Raw genomic sequence first — 17,143 nt, 5'->3', positions numbered from 1 at the left:
ATGGAATGTATGAATAACATCATTATAATTGTTCCTTCAGGACTCTTGAGGTTGACATTTTTTACTGTTTATTTATTTATTTATTTTTTACAGTTTGCTATGGACAGCAGCCATCAAAGTAATTACAAACTCAGTAAAACTGAGAAGAAGTTCTTAAGGAAACAGATTAAAGCCAGGCATACTTTGCTGAGACATGAAGGCATTGAGACAGTATCCTATGCCACTCAGGTGACCTAAAACTATTATTATTATTTGAATGTAAATGTATTGACATGTTAATGTATTATATTAATATTTGCTAATAATTGCCTAAGGCTGTAATTGTTACATCCATATTAGATGTACATATGATAGGACCTGCTAACTTTCTGGGTCCATAGCCTATAGTTTGTATTTCTATTTGTTTTGTTGTTTGAACTAGAAGAGGTTGTGGTTATATATTAATAATAATACTGTACAAGTTTCTCAGTTTCCTAAGCATACTTATATTCATCATTATATTTAATTCCCTAGAAGTCCTTGTGAGATAGGTAAGAAAACTAAAGTTCTGAGAGGTTATGATATGTCTCCATTGATATAAACTAGTAAGTAGCTAATAGAAACTTAAAGCTAGATCTTCCATATCCTACTACAGCTCTTGTTCTTCTCTTCTCAACCTTACCTGTTTTATAAAGTATTTTGATTATGTGCTATTAAACATTTTTATTTTATTAGACCTTATTGACAAAGTCTTTTCATTATCTGTTGACAATAATTAAATGAGATGATAAACGTGAGGATCATGAGATTTCCTGGGTTATGAATTAGGAGAACTCAGTTTAACTCTTAGCTTTTCTGGACATGAGCAGTAGTATCCTCTGACGTTGGCTTTCTTCATTTTTAAGCAGGGCATAGTATTGCATATCTTTTTAACCCCATTAGATTGTTAGACTCTAGAGAATCTAGTTGTACTTACTGGGCATTAAACTACTACATGAATATCAGGAGTTCTTATCTTTTTGGCTCATAAAGTTATAGAATAAAAGTAGAAAGTAAGCTTTAGATATCATTTAATTGAGGGGCGGACATACAATTGAGAAAGTGAAGCTGGTATTAAAACTTATGCCTCTTGACTCTCAGACCAATACTCTTGCCTTATGCTTACCATGCTGTCTTCTGTACATCATAGCTTAAGAATGAGCAGTCTGTTGAGGCACATTTGAATTTAGGAGGCAAAAGGCCCATACTTGGAATTAAATATTAATGTCTTCAGAGAATTTAAGCCACATTCCTATAGCAAGGATTAACTAGATAATAGATAATTAGAATTAGTATGTTTACATACATACACTTTACTGTTTCAGTCAAGAGCCACTGAGGCTGTGAGACATTCAGAAGATTAAACTGACATACACCGCTCTCATCTCTTTCCAAGAGTGACTTGTGTTCCTTTCCTTACAGGGTTCATGAAGAGAAGTAGCAAGAAAAAAAAAATAGGCTCCATTTCTTTGACCCCTTTGAAGCTTGTTGGTTGGGTCTGCCTTTTCTTTAGGATCTCTAGAAGCTTCGATGTCCTTCATGGCTTCCAAAGTAGCATTTTATTAGGCTTTCTTTTTTCTCCATATTCTTAAAGGAAAAGCATAAAATTGTAGATGGACCTCTAATTATATTTTGTCTTTCCAGGGGAGAGCAAATATTGTTCTAATGATATTGTATTAGTCTATTCTCATGCTGCTGATAAAGACATACCCGAACTGGGTATGTTACATGTGGCTGGGGAGGCCTCACAATCATGGCAGAAGGTGAAAGGCCTGGCTTACATGGCGGCAGGCAAGAGAGAATGAGAGCCAAATGAAAGGGGAAACCCCTTATAAAACCGTCAGATCTCGTGAGACTTATTCACTACCATGAGAACATTATAGGGGAAATGGCCCCCATGATTCAATTATTTCTCACCGGGGCCCTCCCACAAAATGTGGGAATTATGGGAGCTAAAATTCAAGATGAGATTTGGGTGGGGGCGCAGCCAAACCATATCAGATGTATTATAATTATAGGCTGCTTTGTACAAATTTATAGCATTATAGATTCTTCTAGAGCAGTGAACCTCAAATTATCAGGACCAAAGATAACTTAAAAAAAATTCACATTCTCTACTTCGTACCATACTCCTTCTTATTTAGAAAATTGCTTGGATGAGCAATTATAAATAAAATAATGGTTCCATTTAATTATATTTAACTATTACATTTAATTATATTAATTATGTTACATTTAGTTATGACATTTAATTATATGCATCTCATATTTCATGGGAAATAAGTTCCTCTCCTCTTCTACTGCACTTGTTTTTGTGTGGTTTACCTTTAGAGTTGCCCACAAAACACTCGGATGGCATCTTTGAGGACTTCTAGTATTCCTGAAGTCATACTTTATCATCTTCCATGCCTAGATGGGGTAGTGGACCCTCAACACCAATGAAACCTTTGTTCTTCCATAGATTTAGGAATATGGAAATGTTATTGCAACTATCACCACATATAACCAAGTTATTTTGGTATTTTAATTAATAAACCTCATTAAGTGAGGTCCAGGGCAAGCCACCTGAGACTCCGTTTTACTCCATATTATATAGTATTGTGTTAGTGGGCTTGTTTATTATGTGTGTTGTATATGCTTGCATACATACAAAGTAGTGACTGTCCCATGACAAAACAGTTTTACTTTCCTTATTATCCAATTTCATAGTAATTCTTTTATATCCTTTTCAAACAAAGTTCTAGGTGTTCTTATTTTGTGTAATAAACCAATACGCTATGTACTTTCATAAATAAATGTACTATCATAAATGAGCTTTATGTACGATCTTTTAGGCTTAATAAATGTACTATACATAAATAAATGTACTACATAAATGATCTTTATGTATGATAGTACATTATGTACCATCATAAATGAGCTTAGTATAAATTAGGGGTTGGCAAACTACTGTCCTTAGACCAAATCAGGCTCATGAGCAAAATAATGAGTTTTACATTCTTAAAGTGTTGTTAAAACATAATACTAAGACTATCTGACAGAAACTTTTATGGCCTGCCAAGCCTAAAATATTTACTATCCACCTCTTCTCAGAAAAACTTCATCAACACCTGGTATAAATGAAGAAATTGGTGAGAGTAGGCCATCCATGGCTTTCTTTTTTATATTGAAATGTTTTTAGAAGTCATAGAGCATACATTAAAAATATTTACACTGTATAGAATGGTTAAGTATAGAGACTATATAGGTGCTAGGCCATGAACATCAGAATGAAAATAAGAGACTCCCCCTTCATCCCTGCAAAATTTCCTTGAATAAAGTTTAGTGCAGGACTATGCAAATAGCCGGAAGTAATCATGAAACTTACAAAGGAAAAAGTTTTCATTGTGAATTGACTGAATTACTTAGACTGAATTTCCTTACAGGAAAATTTTTTCCTAAATATGTTCAATAGAACCTATAATTGGTTTTTCTTTGAGCTAATAGTACCTTTTAATTTTTAGTGAACATTGTATAATGGTTATATTAAAAGTGTGGATCATGGAAATGGACAGAAATAGGTTTAAACCCACCCCTAATCACCACTGTAACCTAATTTGTCAGATCTTCTTCTATGAAATAGGGCTGATATTACCCAAATAAATTCAATATGTTGTGAAGATTATGTTAATGAGGATTAAATAGATAAAAGCATATAGAACAGTCTTGCAAAAAAGCAAGTGTTATGTAACTGTGCTTTCTCCTCTGCTCCTTCTCTTTCATTATGTTAAATTTATATTTCTGAATAGTCATGTTTTAATTTGCATTTATGGTCATTTATAAATGAATATTTTGTGAAATTGGCTATTTAAAAATCAATATTATTTACAATATAGGAGTCCTTTTTATTCCCCAAATTTTTAGTAAATTGGTTTACATACTTTGTATGAGGTCAGCAAACCAAACAACCACTACAAGGAAACCTTTTTTTTTTTTTTCTTAATTACATCTTTGTAGAAATCTTATTTAAAAAATAATCTTTTTAAAATAAATGGGTTGATATCAGTTGCTCATGTTACTTTCTTTCTTTTTGTTTGTTTGTTTGTTTGTTTTTTAAGAGCCTGGTTGTTGCCAATGGTGGTTTGGGTAATGGTGTGAGTAGGAACCAGCTGCTCCCGGTTTTAGAGAAATGTGGACTGGTGGATGCTCTCTTAATGCCACCTAACAAACCCTACTCATTTGCAAGGTACAAAACTACGGAAGAATCTAAGAGAGCCTATGTCACCCTCAATGGAAAAGAAGTAGTGGATGATTTAGGACAAAAGATCATTCTGTATTTGAATTTTGTGGAAAAAGGTATTATCATACAGTTATCTTTTAAAAAATGATTCTTTTGTGTGTTTTCTTTTCATAGACTTAAGTTGGGAGGTTCAGTTATTGTGAAACAAAATGATGCAGGTTAGCAGCCCCTTTAACAAACATTCTTTAAGCACCTATTTGTGCCAGGAATGGGACAAGCAGTTGACAGGACAGAGGTGAATAAGATACAACCTGCCTTTATGGAGCTGGTCCCACCAATCAACAATATATTTATTAGGCACATGGCTTATTTTGGAACCCTTCTGCCTAATTGTGTTTTTCAATTAATAATGAGGATTCGGATTACCAGTTTATTTCACCTGTCTACCCAGGAGCTTTGAATTAATCACTTAAGAATGAATTATGATCCAAATGATCATGTACCAATCTTCATATTTATAGCAGGGCACCTGTAGCTCCCAAAGATTCCTAAAACTTTATGGTGGTGCTGTCCAGTAGAACTTTCTGTGATGGTAGAAATGTTCCTGTCTGTGCTGTCCAGTACAATAGCCACTGGATAGTCTGATTGAGGAACTGAATAATTCAGTTAAATAAGCACAGCTTTATATACTGGTGTACAGAATTGTACAGGAATTATTACTTCTGACCCATGGAAATGAGATGTATTGAGATGAACTTTGATTTAGACATCTAATCATATATTCATTTGCCACCTATTTAGGCAATAAAAGAGCCCTGTTTTAGATATCCTAGGAGTGGGTAGGTGACTGCAATCTGCTCAAATTTATGTTTTTGTAAAATTAGATCCAAAGGAAAACTTTTACAGACTCTTTTAAAGATTTATTTTAGAAACCGTATTTCTCAGTGCTCATATGCATTTAATTTTGAATCTGACTTAATCTTTACACATTTTGGAAACTAGATTATCCTCATATTTTACATGTTTCTGGTCAGTTTTTGAAAACTGAATGGCTGAGGAGTAAGTTTCTTTTTTTTTTTTTTTTTTGAGACGGGAGTCTTGCTCAGTCGCCCAGGCTGGAGTGCCGTGGCTCGATCTCGGCTCACTGTAAGCTCCGCCTCCCGGGTTCACGCCATTCTCCTGCCTCAGCCTCCCGAGTAGCTGGGACTACAGGCACTCACCACCACGCCCGGCTAATTTTTTTTGTGTTTTTAGTAGAGACGGGGTTTCACCGTGTTAGCCAGAATGGTCTCAATCTCCTGACCTCGTGATCCGCTCGTCTCAGCCTCCCAAAGTGCTGGGATTACAGGCGTGAGCCACCGCGCCCGGCCGAGGAGTAAGTTTTAATCAGAAAATAGTCACTGGATTTACCCCTGTCCCCCATGGTGAATATTCAATAAGAAATTGCACAAAGTAAGTTTTGGAGTGTTATTTATTTGAAATTCTTCATTAGATCCATATGTACTTTTAAGACTGTGGCAATCACATTTACAACCTTGAAAGTCATTTTTAACTGAGAACAGAATTGTGTCACAAATAGTTTATGCTTGTTTAGATATCTGCTACCAGGCAGCACTGAATAACAAATAGAAGATATATTTTTAATTCTTTTTAAAAAAACATATTTCGGAAACTAAATCCAAATTACTTAACACTGTAAATTACTTGTCTTTAAGGAATTCTTTCCAAAGTTTTCCTTATGTGATTTGAATAAATAATGTCTGGCACATAGTAGGCAATGGTATGTATTTAGCAAATGATTTACTATTCATGTTAAATGATTTACTATTCATGCACTTTTAATATGTTGTGTGCCTTTCAGCAATCTTATTTCCGAAAATGAGGATTTGAAGTTTTGTGAATTGATAAAGAGTTATTGGGCAGAATTATTTGTATATAGGAACTTTAAGTTTTGCATGTGACTATTTTAATTTGGTTTCCCATAGCACAATGGAAGAAGTTGAGGCCTCAAGCCTTACCACCAGGACTCATGGTAGTAGAAGAAATAATTTCTTCTGAGGAGGAGAAAATGCTTTTGGAAAGTGTGGACTGGACCGAAGATACAGACAATCAAAACTGTAAGTAAAGCTTTCAAAATCTGATATTTAAAAGTTTCTGCAAAACTCTTCTTCCTTTTCTCTGTCTTTCATGGTTTATTAATATTTCCTCAAAATTACTGAAACTAGCCTGGATCCAATGTTAGGCAAGTCATACCAATAATTCTTAGGAACATTAATAATAAATAACATTTATATAGCTATCAAATTTTAATTCCAAACTGATTAATATTATCCAACATTTATATAGCTTTTATAAGCCTTTTCACTTATTTTATTCATTCCCTCCCACCTTAAGGCAAGTTTCCCTTGAGGAATTAGCAGTTCAGTACCATACTGTTATAATATAGTGAGAGCTTCCTGGAGATATTTGCAAATTGGAGTTTTTCTGACTCTTTCCAGCTCATTGGCAATGTTGTGAATGGTAGTATACATGTTTAGTTTTCAGATTGATTGGGTGAAACTCTTGAAGAGTTTGTTACAATTTTAGACTTGAAGTAACAACAAATATAAGGCAAAATGGTTAATTTTGTTAAAGACTATAATTTACCAATTAACAGAAGTTGCCATTACTAAACTAATCCTTACTCAAAAAGTTGACTGAAATATGCAAAGGAATATAATTCTTTTCCTTCTTAATTATTTACTTTGTTCTCTTCACACAGCTCAAAAATCCTTAAAACACAGAAGAGTAAAGCATTTTGGTTATGAGTTCCACTATGAGAACAACAATGTAGATAAAGATAAACCATTACCTGGAGGTAAGTAATTGCTAATACATAATAAATTCTGCCTCAAAAAATTTAATATAGTAGTAGAATATTATAGTTGGGGGATTATGTTTCGTTTGTCATTTGTAGGTAAACTTTTCAAACAGTTGATTTAAAACACTTTAACTAGATAAATTGTATAGTTTTGTTGTAAAAAAAATTTCAAACTGCATAGAGCTGAAGTTCATCATTATTATCCTTATTCCCATACTGCTTCTCAGAAGTACATACTATTAACAGTTTAGTATATATTTTTCCAGTCCTTTAAAAAATGAGTTTACATTAAAATATGTACACCAATAAAAGTATCCAGTTGTTAATAAATGTAGTATTGTATGGTATTGCATATATTATATATTTCATATATTACATGTATCAACCCAACTTGTTCTTTTCCCTCCACTATATGTCTTGGAAATCTTATACAGATTTTCATTTTACTAAATGATCCATAATAGCTTATTCAAATAGTTCCCTATTGATAGCTATTTAGGTTGTTTCTGGTTTTTAGCTTTCATAAATAATGCTGCTGTGAATATCTTCGTACATGCCTCTTTATGCACTGTGCAAGAGTTTCTCAAGGGAGGCTACTAAGAAGTAGAATTGTCATGTTGAAGTTTATGTTCACTAAAAAAATGTTAATCAATCAAAAAATTAGCTGGACATGGTGGCAGGCGCCTGTAGTCCCAGCTGCTCGGGAGGCTGAGGCAGGAGAATGGCATGAACCCGAGAGGCAGAGCTTGCAGTGAGCCGAGATCGCGGCACTGCACGCAAGCCTGGGCGACAGAGCGAGACTCCGTCTCAAAAAAAAAAAAAAAAATTGTTAATTGATACTGGCAAATCGCCTCCTAAAACAGCTGTACCAGCATGTTCTCACCAAATGTGTACCCATTTCCCCCTGCCCCAACAACGTGTGTTGTAAAGCTTTTAAATTTATAATTTCTTGATTACTGATAAGGTTGGTCATTTGTATTTCCTTTCCTGTGAATTCCTTTTTATATTCTTTGCCAGTTTTTTTCCAAGGAAGTGTCTAATTGATTAAGAATTTACTGTATATTCTGGCTTTTAATCCTTTGATATAATTGATGTAATTCTTTGTTGGAGTTAAATTTATCTTTATTTTAATGACTTTGGTCTTACTTAATGCTTTTCTTCCATCATGAAACAACATTTATGACTCCAATAAAAGTAAGTTAGTTCCACTTTGGAAGGTGTGTTTTTTTAAGGGAAATAACTTAAAATAATTAAATTTAAAATAAATGGTATAATTTAAAATATAATTTAAAATAACAAAAGTGGACAATTTCAATATATGGTGTATTTTTATAATTTTATTGCTGTTTTATAAAATACCAAAATTGTTGTGAGAATTGTTCTTTTAAACTTTTTATCTAAAAAAAAATCAATTAAATAACTTTAAAAGATTCTTAAATTTTTTTTATTTTGTAATTTTGTTTTCCTTGTGGGTTTATTATATTAATGGACCTGACTGCTAAATTAAAAGCTCAGTGATTTTTATCACAGTGATTTTTAAAATTCTTGAGTAAAACAAGCAAAGTAACTATTTTAATGTTTTATCTTTATGATTACTAACTTTAGGTCTTCCTGACATTTGTGATAGCTTTTTGGAGAAATGGTTGAGGGAAGGTTACATTAAACATAAACCTGATCAAATGACCATAAATCAGTATGAACCTGGGCAAGGTGAGTATATCTTGTTTAAACATTTTAGTTACATATTTTGGAACTGAGTAGATGATGTAATTCTCTAAGAGCAAATATATTATTATTATTATTATTATTTTTCTTTTTTTTGAGATGGAGTTTCGCTCTTGTTGCTCATGCTGGAGTGCAGTGGTGTGGTCTCGGCTCACTGCAACCTCTGCCTCCAGGGTTCAAGTGATTCTCTTGCCTCAGCTTCCCAAGTAGCTGGGATTACAGGTGCCCAGCAACACACCCAGCTAATTTTTTGTATTTTTGTAGAGATGGAGTTTCATCATGTTGGTCAGGCTAGTCTCAAACTCCTGACCTCAGGTGATCCACTCGCTTCGGCCTCCCAAAGTACTGGGATTACAGGCGTGAGCCACTGCTCACAGCTGAGCAAATATATTATTTTTAAGCTCAAATTAAGTCTCAGATTACCTTGCTTATGTTTGTTACTTGTGTTGACTTCAATCCTTGCAAATCTACACTTTAATCCCTTGAGGAACTTGCATTTCAAAGTGTAAACACACTGACACAAATCAGTTTGTGATTTTTTTTGTTTCCCTTTCAACATTTCCTTTAGAGAGGGAAGACATTGGTCTGAAAAACATAGGAGACGTGTGAAATAAAAAACAAGAGACATGTAATGGAAGAAACCAAATAATTTATAGATAGACAAAGGTTACTTGGTTGGATGATCTTTCTCTTCCTAGTTATTGATTTCTTATACTTGTTAGCAGCATCTTCATCTGATATTTATAGTAATCAAATGATTTTAAGGATTTTATTTTTTACTTTTTTTGGCTTAAACAACAGAAATTTGTTTTCACAGTGTAGAGGCTGGAAGTTCAAGATCAAGGTGCCGGTTGATTGGGTTCCTGGTGAGGGCTCCCTTCCTGGCTTGTCATCGGCCACCTTCTCTCATTGTCCTCACATGTCCTTTTCTCTGTGTGTGCATGTGCATGGAGAGAGAGCTTCCACTTGTAAGATTAGGACCCCACCCACACTTAAGACCTCTTTAATTGTAAGAGTTTTATTAACGGCAGGAGTTACGGAGTTTTGTTTTCTTTTCTACATTTATTACAACGAAAACTGATGGCTTTAATTTGTAGCCAAGTGGATTTGTGACTACTGTACCTCTGAATTAGAGAGACATGCTGACCTTGTCCCTGGCACAGCAAGACAACTGGAGCTGAAGCAGAGGCCGCTCCTGTAGAGCACAGAGGCTGGGGCCACTCTTAAAGACGCAGAGGCCTATAGGATGAAACGGGAAGGAGCATGTGTTAGCTTCTCCAAACTGGCGGGCTCTGAAAATGAGAGGGAAGGGCTGAGCCAAGTGAGCTTGACCCCAGATTAACCAGTCAGCCAGGGCATTTCTTCTTTACCTGTCTTACCTAGCTGTCTTTCCCTTGGCTTGTAAGCTCTTTGAGGACAGGGACCCTCTTACTAGCTTTGTATACCCTCACTGTGTAGCAACATTTCTTTTACTTAAGAGGTGTGCAATTAATGTAAATTGACAGATCGATGGAGAAGTCCATATCGTAATTATTGATATGCCTAGTCTTTATACCTGATTATTGCTTTTGTTCTGCAAGTACCTGGGAATCCAGTGTTTGAGGGTAAAAATGACTTTTGTATTTTTCTTTCACATTTTCCTCTTGGGCTGAAATTGGGTTAAGTGTCCTAGTTAATCAGTGATTCCTGAGCCTTAATTTTAGATCAAACCCCAATGGCACTTTAACTTGAAGTTAAGATATTTTTAGTTTATATTTATTTTAATATATTTTAGTCACATTCACCCTAAATGCTTCCTTTTAACCAAAATTATAGTACCTTCCTGATTACCAAGCAATATTGTCACCATAACAGCATAAGGCTATATTTACAGCCATCTTAAATCTACTAAAAGGAAAAATGAAGTGACGTGTTGTCCTGTTTTCCATCTCAGGAATTCCCGCTCATATTGACACACATTCTGCTTTTGAGGATGAGATCGTTTCTCTCAGTTTGGGGTCAGAGGTAAATGGTCATTTTTATTAGCTATCATCATATATCTTACCTTGTACAATGCCCTTTTCAAAGATCATCCACATTCTTAATGAATTAGGATTTAAAAATGAAAAATAAGAGCACCATTAGCACTTTGGTTTCTTTTGAATGTCTTCGTCTTTTAAATGTCGAAATTTTTTTCTGTCACCTCATCAGATGCCAGGAAAACAGCTTGAAATCTAATTTTTTACAGGAAACTTTTAGCAGTTAAATAAGATCTAGACTTTCCTTGGTGCAATGTGGCCCATTTTTGACCTACTGGTGCAGCATTGCCATCTAGTGGCAAAAGATACTAGCTTCATGCCATAGAAAAAGGAAACAAATTAAAATGTGTATTCCGAGTTTTGGTGAACTTTTTCCATATATTACCTGATTCAATCCCTTCAAAAACTCTGAGCAGTAGAGGGTAATATCTTCATTTTTATAGATGAAGAATAAGAGGTTCATGTTTATTCATTGATTTGTTTCTGAAGCTGCACTTTGCTTGAGCCACTAAAAGAAAATATTACATGTGAAGTAATCCACGCAACCTACAGGCAGATTTTTGGATAGAAATCATAATTTTAGGTTGGGTGTGGTGGCTCATGCCTGTAATCCCAGCATTTTGGGAGGCTGAGACGAGCGAATCACGAGGTCAGGAGATCGAGACCATCGTTACTAACACGGTGAAACCCCGTCTCTACTAAAAATTAAAAAAAAATTAGCTGGGCGTGGTGGTGTGCGCCTGTAGTCCCAGCTACTCAGGAGGCTGAGGCAGGAGAATCACTTGAACCTGGGAGGCAGAGGTTGCAGTGAGCCGAGACTGCGCCACTGCACTCCAACCTGGGCAACAGAGTGAGACTCTGACTCCAAAAAAATTGAAAATCAGAGTTTTAAATCTACCAGAGTCCTTAAAACATGAGGTCATCTAATCTAACTAGAGGCTGTATCAAATTCTGATCTTGTTCCTGGAGGCAAAAACTATTCATTTTTGTTTTCCCATATTTGTATAGTTTCCATCATTAGATCTTCAGTGTTTTGGCCTCTTAACCTTTCCCGAGCTTGTGTAGTCATGTTGATACTGTGACTTGACAATTAGTGGTGTTTGATAAGACAGAACCATCTTATTAACTATGTGTGTAGATTCTTAATACAGGCGCTTTAAAAAATAATGAGATCGGGGAGGAAAAAGCACTCTTCTCTCTCTGGTTTCTTTTTTGTTTTTACCTCCTATCCTTGCTTCTAGCTTTAGGGACCAGTAAAGGACATCTTCACGTTTTCCTTCCAACTGTGTAGCCAACTGAGAAATGAGACAAAAGATAATTGGAGATTAGCGTATTAACTTTACTACTGAGAAAACTGATGGCAGAACATGACTTTAGATCTGTAGCCAAGTGAACTTGTTAATACTACACCTCTGAATTAAGGAGACATACTGACCTTGTCACTGGCATAGCTGGACAACTGGAGACCTTCCCCATGGAGGCAGAGGCTGTTCCTATAACAGGACACGAAGGAGCTCCTCTAACAGGATATGTGTTAGCTCATATGCTGTGTTAGCTCATAACCAGCTGGCCCTGAAAACGAGAGGAAAGGGCTGAGCCACGTGAGCTTGGCTTCAGGGTAACCAATAAGCAAAGGCGTTCCCTGGAGAGTTGTCAGTGAAGGGGTGGGAAAAAACTAGGAGTGTTTCTACTTTTTATTCCTAGGGAAGTTCCCTCCCTTCCCAGGGAGATGTGACAAATGAGGACTCAATATCCCCCCCCCAATGCCCTAGAAGATCATTGCACAGTTTTTAATTAGAAATTGTGGAGAAGGGAAAATTTGCCCTTTAGTTGAACTGAAAATCTGCTGCATTCATTATCTCTATTTGGTGTCTCTGGAGGCATATAATTTTCAGCTGCCAATTTGAATGACTTTTGGTTAAAGCCATCTTTGTAATGGCTGGAAAGTGTGCATAAGTTATGACAGGAACAGTAGATTTTCTTTTAAAAGATACCTTTGAGGGTAAGTGAATTGTAATTTTGAAAAAAAAGTTTATTTGTATGATTACTTGAACATATTCTTCTTAAAGCTCTTATAATTTTAAGTTTATAATGTTTGTTTCAGCTTGTAATACTATTTAAAACAGTCTACTAAATTGGGGCCTTTATTTCATCTAAAAATGGGATTAATAATATTTCTTTCCTGGCTGAAGGATTGTGATAGAAATAAAATGAGGTAATGTATGTGAAAGTGTTTTTCAAACTCAGAGCAGTTCATGCATGTAAAGGCTCCTTGAGGTGTATCTGCTCTAGGGCTCCTTACTTAAAGCCTTCACTTCTGTAACAGGAGGAAGCTCATGTTCCCATGGCCTAGAAGTAGGATTTCAAGTGGTCATGAAAGAGATGACTTTCCACTCTTGCACCTTGTTCCGTTCTGTTTTATTTATTGATTGATGATGTGTAATTACTCGAATTTTCTCCTAGCACCTTGCTCCACACCTAGAATCTGAGTACTATACCTTCGGCCCTATTTCTTTATTTTCTCATGTTTGACATCCTCAGTTGTTTTAAGAACTTTCCTGTAATGCCTATCGTAGCTTCCATTTCATTGTAATAATTTTGTCAGTGGCATTATTGTTTTGGTTTTTTGTAATGCTTTTTTTGTTTTGTTTGACTTAAATATAACATCAAAGACTCAGCAAAAGTCATTGACGTTATATTTAATTCTTTACTTTCTCTCTTTCCCAGGAAATTTCTAAGATCTCTTTCAACTCTTAAATGTTCCAACTCATGGTGTTCCCGTGAGGTATTCTTAACTTTAATATAAGTCTTAAATGCTTTATATTTATGACTACTGGAGCATATTCTTAAAATTCTTATAGAATGTCTAAAAATAGTGTACATTTTATATTAAGCAAAAACAGTCTTGATTTTTTTCAAACATATTAATTTTCCCTCTACAACTAAGTTGTGATTTTCTTTAAGGCTTTTGTACCTTTGAAATATGTGTGATATGTGTATAAGTGAGGATGATTTTAGCTGCAAATAATAACAGAAAACCCAAATAAAAATGATTACGCAGCAAAACAAGTTAATATCTCATATAACAAGATGTCTCGAGGAAGGCTGGTTCCAAAAGTTTCAACTTGTTGGCCCAGGTCAGTGATTTCATCAAGGAACCAACCAGTTTCTTTCCATCTCAAATACTAACTGCTCCCCTAACTGAGGATGAGCTTAGGGAAATATCCAAGGAGTAGGCTGCATCAGGATATATAATAATAACGTACACCTGTGAAGTCTACTAGGCTTTTGTTTTTAGGTAATCCCTCACTGATACATTTGTCCTGCTGTAAATTGCAGCCTGCCTTTGCTGGCCAGGCATGTTTTGAGAGATGCCCTTGCTATAACCTTTTATGATAATAAACTAGTAATGTTGTTGCGTAGATACTCAGTTCACCAAGTACCATAAGAGTTGGTCAACTGACAATGAAAATAACTACTTAATGCGCATCTCCCTAAAACCAGTACCTAACTTCTATTATAAATAAGAAAGAGAACTTTTGATTAGGACTTACCTGGGAAAATGAAACTAAAATTTATGAAGATGTTTTTAGAGAAAAATTTTATTTAACAATTTTTAGATTATATTACAACTATGTACTAATGTTTTAGAACAAAGAATGAGTCACATGAACTTTATTTTTGGTATTTTTTTCTGATAAAGTATGATAGCAAGATAAAAATTCCTTTATTTGACTTTTATAGCTTGATTATATAGAGTGCATCATTGTTGTGTTGTTTGCATTATTTTTCTCTTCGTTGTGAAAGTACTGACTCTCCCAGATTTTCAAATGTTTAATGGATTTGCATATGATTTAAATGGCTCTCTGACATCCCTTTTATCAACTTTGGGAAGTCCCTCTTTTGTGAGAATTGCAATTTCAATTAGTTTTGTATTTGAATTACACTGGCTAATATTTATATAATCAGCATTCACTGAAAGACTGACCAAAGGGATTACCATAATGGGCAGAGATAGCTGCTGATATTGAAGAGAGAGAGAGAGATTTGGGCAAGTACTAATTTTATGGAAGTCTGTTTATCAGTAAATATTTCTTATTATGATGACTTTTGCAACTTGGTGGATGGGGATAGTTGGATAGTTGGGTAGTAAAGACCCCATTTGCTGAATGTTTGCTATAGAGGGCCACATCTTTCAAGTATATTTCCTGCTCTCTTTCCAGGCTCTTGCTATCAGCAAATACCTATTGAGTCCTGCCTGATCTCCTGTGATAGGGTACTGAGTAAAAATTATTTATGCAGTATCTTGAAATACCTAGCTGAATGGGTTTTTTTAGTCATTGTTTTTTGTTTTGTATTCTCAGTCTGGTCAATCAGAATGACTCACAGGGTACGTCTGTTCTAAGAGTTTCTTGTTTTAATGGACAAATGTTTCATTATTTTCTGATCTTTAGCACAAACTGGAAAAAACACCCAGACATTTTCTTTATACCACTTAAAACAACAATACTGTCTGGACCGCAGACATACTGGCTTCATCTCCAACCTCAAATTCAGCCCTCAATATTTGCCTATATAAGCAATGTTTACAGCCTCAGAAGCCAAACAATCTCTTCTTTTAGTTTTTATCTTGATTCCAGGCCCCACACTTTATTCTTATCTGAGAGTCCTTGGAATATTTACATTTCCTGAAGTTCTGAAAAATGGATTGTCTCTGCTGTGTAGCTCCTCACTCCTTTCTCTCATTCTTTATAGCTTATTTGTGAATTTTTTACTCTGTCTCTGTAGTGCCCTTAGCAGTAAAAAGAGTGATCTGCCATCCTGGTGGGTGTATATTTCTCCATCTTTGTGTTTGTGTGTGTGTGTGTGGTTTGTATCTAAAGCCATGGTGACTTTTGTATGGCTGTACATGTATTTTGATGTAGATGTGGAAAAAGAGCGTAACTCTCACATGGGTTCTTTAGTTGCGTTATAGTATAATTAAAGCGGCATTGGGCCAATCTTCATTTTTCCTTTTATCCTACGGGTCTCTAACATTCAAAACTTCTGGAGTAGACAAGTAGATCTGCTGGTTTGTAGGCCAGAAATAAATAAATGCTCTGCCTTGTTTGATCATGTCACTTTTTATACATTGAATTCTATTTTTCACTTTTAAGCACTTTCCTTCAGAACTTACGTTCTGAAGATTCAATTATTTTTGTGTTTATGTTTCAGGATCTTTTGGAAGTCAGCATTCTCTTTTGCATAAACTGGGCAAAAAAGACTCAGTGCTGACAGTTCTTAACATGCACTCTTTATCTTTTTTCTGTGGAGTAGGAACTCCTTTATTCAAGCCCCTTCAATAAGGGTAATGGCAAAGAAATATACCTGTTTCAGCCAACAGGCTGCTAACAAAGTCTGTTTCACGGCATGACATCATAAAATAGAACATGCTGCTGTATTTGGAGACTTTGGAGTACCGATTCTTCCATCTTTTCAGTTAGAACGATGTGCATTTACTGTGTAGCAAGAAACAGCATTATATCACTCCATCTAGATTGTAGAACTGGAATAAAATTTAGAAACATCAATGGAGTTCAGAAAACTACAGTAGAAGCCTGCTTAGGTGATATAGTTGAAACTACCAGTCGGCTGCACTTAAATTAGGGAATAGTAATAATAAAAGACACATACATACTGCAGCCGTTTTAACTTAACACATATAAATTCACTCATCAATATTTTGTTGTCAGGCCAAGGTCTTTGCTTCTGTGAGGGGCCACAGTGTGCTTTGTCTTTCCAGTTTCATTTCTTTAAAGTGAAGCAAACGTTTAAAGACGTGAAACCATCTGATTGTGGGGTTTTACATTTGATGTTTTTATTTCCAATATTTTGTAATCCAATTTTCACATTTGTTGGAACATTATATTTATTTTTTGCCTTTATTGAGTCATTCTACAATATTCAACTTGGCTTCTATGGAAAAATGCTGTCTTTTCTCACTTAATTTTCATTCATTTATGTAATATTAAATTAAGTTAAATAATTATAATGATTAGGGTAACTGGCACAGTGATTTGGGAACATACACAATTTGACTTGTTAAGCGTATAGCTCTACTGGTGAGAATAGAAGTGCATGAACATATTGGAGAGTTGTCTGTCATCAACAAATATTCCGGGCATGGGTACACATTATAGAAGGAATGGAGCATGTTGGTTGGTTAAATGGATGTTGGTTAAAAGAACTTTTACTTATATGACCAGCATTGTCCTGTGCATTCTAGGGGATGCAGAAATACTTTCAACCTTGATTTTTTTTCCC

General features: G+C 35.1%; 1 protein-coding gene and 1 long non-coding RNA gene across 9 annotated transcripts in view; one reads left to right on the top strand and one right to left on the bottom strand.

The window, feature by feature from the left end:
* Nucleotides 1-17,143, top strand: part of LOC105493666 (alkB homolog 8, tRNA methyltransferase) — a 67,048-nt gene that overhangs the window by 4,756 nt on the left and 45,149 nt on the right. For 5 of the 7 annotated variants that reach the window (XM_011761507.3, XM_011761508.3, XM_011761509.3 and 2 more), the window contains 6 exons: nucleotides 94-228; nucleotides 4,116-4,353; nucleotides 6,223-6,354; nucleotides 6,999-7,094; nucleotides 8,703-8,807; nucleotides 10,756-10,826. In XM_011761507.3, coding sequence (XP_011759809.2) covers nucleotides 100-228; nucleotides 4,116-4,353; nucleotides 6,223-6,354; nucleotides 6,999-7,094; nucleotides 8,703-8,807; nucleotides 10,756-10,826 — 771 coding nt within the window. In that variant the 5' untranslated portion in view covers nucleotides 94-99. The remainder of the gene's footprint in view (nucleotides 1-93; nucleotides 229-4,115; nucleotides 4,354-6,222; nucleotides 6,355-6,998; nucleotides 7,095-8,702; nucleotides 8,808-10,755; nucleotides 10,827-17,143) is intronic. The other 2 variants (XM_011761512.3, XM_071075529.1) reach the window with 1 other exon arrangement.
* The window catches only part of LOC105493665 (uncharacterized), a 57,399-nt gene continuing 41,841 nt past the window's right edge, over nucleotides 1,586-17,143 (bottom strand). Inside the window, exons 2-6 of one of the 2 annotated variants that reach the window (XR_011611039.1) lie at nucleotides 16,208-16,385; nucleotides 12,276-12,412; nucleotides 12,063-12,135; nucleotides 9,945-10,061; nucleotides 1,586-1,605 (exon numbers count right to left, since the gene is read on the bottom strand). This is a non-coding gene — a long non-coding RNA (uncharacterized lncRNA). The remainder of the gene's footprint in view (nucleotides 1,606-9,944; nucleotides 10,062-12,062; nucleotides 12,136-12,275; nucleotides 12,413-16,207; nucleotides 16,386-17,143) is intronic. The other variant, XR_011611040.1, reaches the window with a different exon arrangement.

The sequence above is a fragment of the Macaca nemestrina genome, chromosome 12, assembly GCF_043159975.1.
Source record: "Macaca nemestrina isolate mMacNem1 chromosome 12, mMacNem.hap1, whole genome shotgun sequence".
Classification (NCBI taxonomy): domain Eukaryota; kingdom Metazoa; phylum Chordata; class Mammalia; order Primates; family Cercopithecidae; genus Macaca; species Macaca nemestrina.
The sequence above is the reverse complement of the archived record's forward strand: the minus strand, read 5'-3'. Positions and strand labels throughout refer to the sequence as shown.